We start from the raw sequence: 8,877 nt of genomic DNA, 5'->3' as shown, positions 1-8,877 counted from the left end.
ATCATTTGTAATAGCCAGAGATCAGAAATAATCTAAATGTCCTTCAACAGGAACTTGTTAAATAAATGATGGCAAGAACATAAAATGGCACGTGATACAACGTGATAAAAGACAAGGACACTCTTGGTCGCGCTGAGGTGTGCGGGATGGTCGGAGACTGCACGGTGGAGTAGTTAAAAGCACAGACACACACCTAAGTGCACATCCTGCTTCCCTGCTCTGTCACTGGGCAAGCACGGGAAAGCGACTCCACATCTTTAGGCTTTAATAGTGATAATAATCCTCACACCTTTATTGTGAGGATTGAATGGATCGGTATTTTTGTGACTATACTTTTATACCCTCTGAAATTTGAGCCAGGTATTTTGTATTTTTTTTTTAAATTAACACTTAAAGTAGACAGTTTAGAAGAATATGTAGCAACATGGAAAATGTGTACAATTCAATATTAAATGGGAACAGCAGGATATGAAACCATATATTCTGCAATGCTATGATTTTCTCTGCAAAGGGGCAACGAGAACACAAGAAATCTGTGTTGTTGGGTTTGTTGCCCAGCACTTAAGATGCTGAACATGTGATGATGATGATGGTGGTGGTGGTGGTGGTGGTGGTGGTGGTGGTGGTGGTGGTGGTGATGAGGATGTCTACCGCTGTCAACTATACCAGTCAATCCATTCTGAGATCTTCAGTCTCCTGGCCACCCCTTAGTTCAAACTTTGGGGAAATGTGGAGAGCAGGAACTTTCCTCTCCTCTCCAGGGAGCTGTCTGCCAACCTGCTTTGGACTATTCATTCCCCCGGGTTCAGGTTTACCCCCAGCTCTTGCTGCAGACAGTCTCTTTATCACTTCAAGGAGGTGGCTTCCTGTCTCCTTGGCCCAGAGGTTTCAGACTCTCCCAGGATGCCCCAGTTCAGGGTCTCAAGTCCCTCTCCAGACTCCAGCCTTCTGAGACCATCAAGCAATTTGGCACCACAGCAAGGGGAGAAGATCACTAATGAGCCCCTGGGGCTTTGGCTCAACCAGACCCTTAAGTGGGCCCTGGGAAACCTATTAAGTGCCTCTTTTCTTATTGAGAGTCCCTGGGAACAGAAGTTGGAAGATGATGGGAGAAGAGGGAAAATGAGTGGAGTCTGTTGGCTCCCGGCTCCTACCAAACCTCTCTATAGTCTATGCCGCTACGTTCTTATTTTTATTCATAGAGGAGCTGATGTTTGATCTTGGCCTTGAGGAATGAGTAGATTTCCAGATGGGGAAGGGACATCTGACATGGAGAAGGATGTGTGAGGTCAAGGAGGAAGGAGTGGCTGGGGCTGGTGCAGGTTGCTCTGTGGCTCACAAGTAAGGAGTGGGGCGGAAGACAGTGGAGGGTGAGGCCAGAAACGTCCAGTGGGTTCGTATTGTGACAGTTGGAACTGGCATTTGTTCCAACCAGAATTCAGGCCACCTTCTCAATGCAGACTGGATCTCTCCCTCTCTCAGGAGTCATTGCTCGGGCTCACTCCCTCTGGTATAGGAGGGTGGGCAATGCACCCAGTCAACTGAGGAGCTAAGGATTTAATTCAGCTGGGATTTGGGGGCTGGTATCTTTTTGAAATGAATTTCCACATTCTGATCTTTTCCCTGCAGGGACGCCATGGAAGATGGCGCCTTGCGGGTGTGGGCAGCGGGGCTGTGTGCACAGCCCATGCTGGAATCCACCAGCTGAAACCCACGTTTGCAGTAGAGAGGGGATCCTGCGAGGAGGGAGCCTGAGGTCCCAGAAGGCTGGGGGCACGTAGGAGATTCTCTGTTTCTCCCTGTCTCTGTCCCTTCCAGTCTCTCTGTGTGTCTGCACCTCTCTCTCTGTCTCTCCTCTCGTCTCTTTGTCTGTCTGCCTTTGTATTTCTCTCTCTCTTTTCTGTCCCTGTCTCTCCATCTGTCTCTCTCCATCTCTCTCTGTCAGCCCAGACCCTGGTGAACCACCTAGGTTGGGGACCCTCTGCTGAATAGCACGTGTCTTCACTGCTGACCGGTCTGCCGCCCTCAGCAGGTGCAGTCCTGCCCGTTTTGGGTCGTGTAATTCATTCTGCTTCTGCCTCTTTGCTTCAGAGTCTGCTGCTTCCTCTCTCCTCCAGTCCCTCTCTATTTCCCTCATTTAGGGGGAGGACCAACAGATGAGAGAGACATGAGAGGAGCAGGCTCCCTACTTAAGAGCACAGACTTTGAAACAGCCAGATCCTGATTCAGGGGGATGCTGTGTGATCCCTTCAGCAGGTCAGTCTCTGAGCCTCAGGTCCTCACCTGTAAATTAATAACGATGAAGATGCCTACGATTTCATAGCGGTCTCGCAATGGTTAAATGATACTGCGCATGCGGAGTGCTGAGGACACGGCCTGCCCGGCACGAGGGCTCGACCACTAGCAGCCATAGCGGCGGCAGTGGTGGTGGTCTCGGTGCCGCTCAGAGGGAATGATGGGGGCGTTGCCAACGAAGAGCAAGGCAGTGTCGGTGTCTGTGGACAATCTCCCAGGAGACTGTGGAGGAAGAGCTCTGGCGAGGGGTTGGGGAAGAGAGGCCCCAGCTTGCTGGCATTCCGGGTCTTGGAATCAGAGCAGGTGGGAGATGTGCTGATCCCCGTGGGGCGTGTGCCGCCGCGCTGGTCCCCGCGTTTCCTCTCCTCTCTCTGGTTCTGCGATTGGTATTTCTCACTGGGTAACAAACACTTCTGGAAGCAGCAGGTGCTGGGCAAGGCACTCGTCACACATCATTTCCATCTATCATTTGAACGGTTTTCTGGGGTCGCGGAGGCTGCTGGTGCTTCCGAAGGTGAAAAACTCTCTCCGAGAGTGAAGTTTTAAGGATTGGGGTGTGTGGTGAGAGAAGAGAGGGAGAAGAATGTGTCTCTTGCTGAGTAAATTAAGGATAATTGACCTTTGATGGCTGGGATGAAGATGATGGCATCTCCTTTGATGAGAGATGGACATGGTCTAATAGGGTTTTTTTGTGGGGGAGGGGGCATTGACCCTGACGATGATTGACTGCAGGTACCCCATCTGAGATTGGCAGCAACACTGATGGCAGATGCTGAAGAACATTTTCGGGGAGGAGCCCACAGAAGTTGGGGTGATTGGGTGGGGCTCTGATTCTCTGAGGTTCCAGGGCCAGAAGCCCAGGTTAGGTACGTAATAGGGGCACAGAGAGGAGGCATACATTTGGGAGAAACGAGGATTGAGTAGCTAACTCTTTCACTTACAATAATTCAGCAAACGACAAATACAACTCGCATCTTTGATTCCAGGAGGCTGAAGTTAGTGGCGTTGCCATAACAACTGTGGATGACACCAAACCTGCCTGAGGGACAGGAGTCTTCAACCAGGATGTAGCTTGTGAGTTCAGCCTTAGAGGAAGAACAGAACTTCCCATCTTTTTGGGTAGACAATGTGGAGACTCTAGGGGGTCCCAGGACGAGCTGGACGTGAAGCTGTGAAGGGCAGAAGGACCACTGCACTGTGCTGAGTACTCTGGCCTTAAGCCGTGAAGGTAAAGAAGGGAGGGTTAGGCAAAGCACTGCTATCCATCGTTTAGAAGGCTCATTCCCACTGGTAGAATGAAAAAGGGATTGCAGGAAGCAGTTAGGAGCAGGAGGGCCAGGTAGGATCTGTTTTTATCATTCAGGAAAGAGAAAATGAGCATCTTGAGAGAAGAGAGCCTCTGGAGGCCGGAGGAGTTCCCGGCGGGACGTGGTGCCCAGTTGTACTTGAAGGAGCAGGAGTGGAAATTCACCTACCGTGACTTCCTGGTTTCCAGCTCTGGCCCGGGACCAGCTCTTCCCTCAGAAGAAGGGAAAGTTTGGGTTTGAAATGATGCATTTAGTTCAGGACTGGTGAATTGGAAGTCTTGGTGGAAATGCTTGGGGTCTGCAGCTAAGAGAAGGGATCAGGGCTTGAGATAGATTCAGGGCTCACGTCGGAGGTTAAGTCGTGGAGTGGCTGCTGCCACTCAGGAAGGCTCTTGGTGATCATACCACGGAGGGGGTGGGCCGTCTTCCCTGGTCGTTTTTTTCTCCTGTAACTGAGTCAGAAACAAGAGGCCCAGGATTACCATGGGTTTGTCCTGAATCCAGCCAAGAGGACGAAGTGGAAAACATAAATACAACAGGAAACAAAGGCTAGGGCAGGTAGGAGAGGGGTACCCATGTCTGTCAGCAGAGTTGGGAGGTGTGACCTTCCCCAGGGGTGGTGAGTGCAAGGGAGGAAGGTGGGCCCCTGGAAACCGGAGGTTCTAATGCTGCTCAAGGTTGGTCAGTAGAACAGGGACCCCTTCAGTCGTCATCCGTTCCAGAATTCAGCCCCTTATCTCCATCACTGGAGACTGGAACCTGGGAGGCCTGGGGCTAGAAGAGCAGGGCAGGTGGACAGGTATGGCAGGTGTGAAAGAGACACACGGGTGCCTGGAAGTGCACAGGGCACAGGAGGCCAGAAGGGAGGCTGGACAGTGGTTCTGGTTGCTTGAATTCCTGGAGGACATTGGGCAGGAGGAAATGAGGGGTGGAAAATCCTGGATTGGGGAGAAAGCACTGAATCCCTGGGGAGGGGGTGGGGGAAGCAATGGGTGGGCCAGAGAAGGCTGGGCGTAGGGTTCCCAGCCCAGGAGAGGCCAAGTACACACTGCTGTCTGCAGCCTGCACGTCCGTCCTCCTCCCCCAGGTCCCAACATGAGCCACTGGCCTGTGTCGAACTGGACCACCCCCCAGCAGTTCGTAATCCTGGGTTTCTCCGGGTGGCCCCAGGGGCTACGGGTGCTGCTCTTTGCCCTCCTCCTGCCGTTCTATCTGGCCACGCTGGCAGGAAACCTGCTCATCCTGGGCCTGGCCGTCCTGGACGCCACCCTGCACACTCCGATGTACTTCTTTCTGGGGGCTTTGTCTGCCGTGGAGGTGGCCTACACGCTGGTGCTGACTCCGCGCATGCTGTCTGGCTTCCTCCTGCCTCCCGGGGGCCAGGCAGTGGTCCCCTCCACCTGTGCGGCCCAGATGGGCCTCTTTGTGGCCCTGGGAGGCTCAGAGTGCCTGCTGCTGGCCGCCATGGCCCTGGACCGCTACTGGGCCATCTGCCGCCCCCTCTACTACCCTCAGCTCATGACCTCGGGGCTCTGCTGGGGCCTTCTAGCCTCCTGCTGTGGAGGGGGCTCTCTCCTGGCCCTCGGCCTCACCGCAGCTGTATTCCAGCTGCCCTTCTGCCACGGGGGCTTGGTCAACCACGTCTTCTGTGACCTCCCGGCTGTGTTGGTGCTGGCCTGTGGGAACCGGGACCTGCAGGAGTGGGTACTGCTGGCAGCCTGCCTGCTGCTGCTGGTGCTGCCCCTGGCCCTGATCCTGCTGTCCTACACCCGGGTGCTGGTGGTCATCCTCGGGCTTGGGGGTGCTGCTGGCCGCCGCAAGGCCTTCAACACTGTGGCGTCGCACCTCACCGTGGCTGTGCTCCACTATGGCTGCGCCATGGCCATGTACGCCAGGCCCCTGAGCAGCCGCTCCCTGGAGGAGGACAAGCTGGTCTCGCTCGTCTACATCAACCTCACGCCCCTGCTCTACCCGGCCATCTACACGCTGCGGAACCGGGACGTGCAGGGTGCGCTGCAGTGGGTGGTCAGCCCCCGGACGCCGGGCACCGTCCGCCAGGCTGATGGCACCTAATGCTGGATGCCAGGTGGTGTCTGTTCTGAAATCTCCCCCCTGGATGGAAACCTCACATTCTAGAACCATCTGTGACTCCCCAAGGCCTACTGGACACAACCTGAGTGCAGCAGATTAGAACTCTGACAATGGACTGAAGCCTAGTTCTGCTTTTATTGACATTTTGAGCCGGACAGTTCCCTCTGGTGGGGAGTCGTCCTGTGCACTGTAGGCTGTGTTTAGCTGCATCCTTTGTCTCTACCCACTTGATGCCGGCAGCACACACCTCTCCTGCACCCAAGTTGTGATCATCAAAAATGTCGCCAGACATCGCTAAACATCCCCTGGGGGCAAAATCACCCCTGGTTGAGAACCACTGCTCCAAAATGCAGCCACACAGCAGCTTTTGAAGAGAAGTGAGTACTGATGTACAAGAAGTCTGTGGCAGTGCTACTTATAATAGACAAAAGCTGAAAGCAATCCAAATGTTCATGAACATAGAGTAGATACAAACAGCCTGTGGCATGGTCATGCAATCGAATACTACACAGCAATGAAGAAGAATGAGCTACTGCTGCTGGCAAAAAGTAAGGACAATACGGATGTAATAGCGCCTAAGAAACAGGACACACAGAACATGGACTGTAGGCGTCCCTTCAAATAAAGGCCAGTGACAAAACTAATCTATGGTGGTTGGTATCATAATCGTGGTTAACTGGGGGAAGGTTATAGGTCAGCAGATGGCACAGGGAGATTGCCTGGGCACTGGAAATGTTCTGTATCTTGACTTGGGTGGTGATTACATGGGTGTATGTGTATACATAAATGCAAAACTTCATCAAGATGCATACTTAAGATCTGTGTAGTTTGCTGTACGTGAAATAAACTATGGCTGGTTCAAGCTATTCGCAAAGTAAGGCAAGCCTTCACTCGTGCTGCTTAATGCCCCTGATGCCTCTTTCTAGCTATGAAAATACTTCGTATTATTTAGCCACGGCCTGAATACTGTACCTGCTGTAGGCTGACTGTTGGTGTCTCCCCCAAGTTCATATGTTGAAATCCAGTCCCCATTACTAGGTTGTTATTGGGGGGTGCAGTCTCTGGAGGCAATGAGGTCATGAGGGTAGAGCCCTCCTGAATGGGATTAGTGCCCTTATGAAAGAGACCCCAGAGAGTGCCCTCGCCCCTTCCAACGTGTGGGGACACAGCAAGAAGGCAGCTGTCTGTGAACCGGGAAGCAGGTGCTCACCAGACGCTGAAGCTGCTGGCGCCTTGATCTTGGATTTCCAGCCTCCAGAACTGCTCTATGATATTCTGCTATAGTGGCCTGAATGACTAAGGCAGCGCGCCTTTCTCCCCGTCTCAGTGTAATTTTAGCATCTGCTTCATGTCCCACCCCCCCCCCCAGCAGTTAGATTGTGATTTCTTTAAGCCAGATTTCGGATCCAATTCTTCCTTCAAGATCCATGACCTTTCTTAACAAATGTTTGTTGGAGGAATAAGTCATAGACGGGCTCTGAGTTGTTTTGGGGTCTCACCTATCGGCCCTAGGGCGGGGACACAACTCTCTCGTCCTGCCAAGGACGGGAGTCTGTAAGACTGACTCCTCCTTGGGGTCTTTTCTCAGCATCTCAGCTGGCAACTTGGACCCAATGTACCAATGCAGGGAGCCTCAGAAGCAGCACATTTGTCACTTGACATAATAGCTGCATTCAGAGAACTTGATATCCCTGACTGTTACCCCTGGGGCCTGAGTTCCAGAATCCATGAGTGGGAACTTTTCCTAAAAATGCCTCCTGAAGGGTCCATCAGGAACTGGAAGTCTCAGAGCCAGGATCAGCGTGGGTAAATCCTGCCTACCTAACCTCCCGTCCAGAGAAATTGTGCATCTATGAAACCTGATTTGGAACCTGGGACGAATTATACGTGTGCAGGTCACGTGGGACACTAGAATGATCTATCAGCTCCTGAGAAATCTTGTGAAAGGGGGTCTCTGTCCCTGCTGTCTGCATTCTTACCTTCTGCTTCTCCTTGGGGCTGGCACTTGGGAACTGAGGCACACAGGAAGTCCCCCCACCCCCACCCAATTCATCCCCAAGTCCTACGGGTATGAGGAAGTCCTTGCTTAAGAAACACTTGGGAGGGGCAAGCATAGCTCAGTGGTGGAGCGCGTGCTTAGCGAGGCCCTGGGTTCAGTCCCCAGTACCTCTGTTAAAAAAAAAGGCTGCCAGCTGTTCTAACAGGCCTGCCCTATTTGTTCCAGCGCATCTCCTGAGGCCAGATTAGGCCCAAGAGTTCCACCAGCAGTACGAGTACCCACGCTGTCCATGATGAGAGTAAAGGTAAGATGGGGCAGGGGCCCTTGATCCCTGGGTTCTTTTACAAGGTTATGCATTTTGGGTCTTTGGCAATACGGCTAGTGGCCCGTGATGGTGAGTGGCAGTTCCAAGCCCAGACTTGGACACCTTCGACAGCTTGCTGGTCCCTCTTCTCTTTCTCCCGCTGTACAAAGTCTGAAAAGATTCTGAATCTTGAGACTGCATTAAGTTTCAAGTTGCAGTTTATTTATTGAGAGATAATTGATACGTAACATCATATTGGTCTCAGGTGTACAATGTAATGATTCGATACTTGTATACATCACGAAATGATCACCACAACAAATCTAGTTAACATCCATCACTTCGTGTAGCTGGTGAATTTTTTTTTCTTGTGTTGAGAACTTACTCTCTTGGCCACTTTCAAAGCTGCGATAGAGCTTCGAGTTTCAGCTTCTAATTCTCTATGACCCCTCACTGATTTGGCCTTCAGGATGTTACCAAACATCCCTGAGGAGGACTCGCAGGCAGCCGGACTCCTAGGAGGCTGCCTCCCCTCAGGGTGTCCTAATAAGCATCACTCGGATGAGGGGCCCCCACCAGCGCAGATACGGCAGGATCACTGGAGCTGGGACCCCGGGGCCTAGAACCAGCGCTTTGGTGAGCTGGTGGCTGCGGGATGCTCACGCGTCCCAGCCCTCAACTGCCCCAGCAGGACATTTTGAAAACCGTGGCCAATTCTCTTAACAGTCAACAGCTGGGTCTGCGCTTGGACTGGGGAAATACCCCCAAGTCTTAACACCTGCTGGGGGTGCTCACCCTCCATGGGGCATTGACAGGTGGGAGACACCTGCAGTGCCTCAAGCCAGCTCCCAAGAGTGTTGCTCCAGGGAGGGCTCTGGGTG

The 8,877-nt window shown here is 52.7% G+C and overlaps 1 protein-coding gene across 1 annotated transcript; it reads left to right on the top strand.

Moving 5' to 3' along the window:
• Positions 1–4,697: 4,697 nt before the first annotated feature.
• Positions 4,698–5,675, top strand: LOC106729945 (olfactory receptor 10AC1). Its single transcript, XM_014561399.1, has one exon. The coding sequence runs from the start codon at positions 4,698–4,700 to the stop codon at positions 5,673–5,675; it is 978 nt and encodes a 325-aa protein (XP_014416885.1).
• The last annotated feature ends 3,202 nt before the right edge of the window (positions 5,676–8,877 follow it).

Source organism: Camelus ferus, chromosome 18, assembly GCF_009834535.1.
Source record: "Camelus ferus isolate YT-003-E chromosome 18, BCGSAC_Cfer_1.0, whole genome shotgun sequence".
NCBI classification, from domain to species: Eukaryota; Metazoa; Chordata; class Mammalia; order Artiodactyla; family Camelidae; genus Camelus; species Camelus ferus.
Note: the sequence above shows the minus strand (reverse complement) of the source record. Positions and strands in the feature narration are given on the sequence as shown.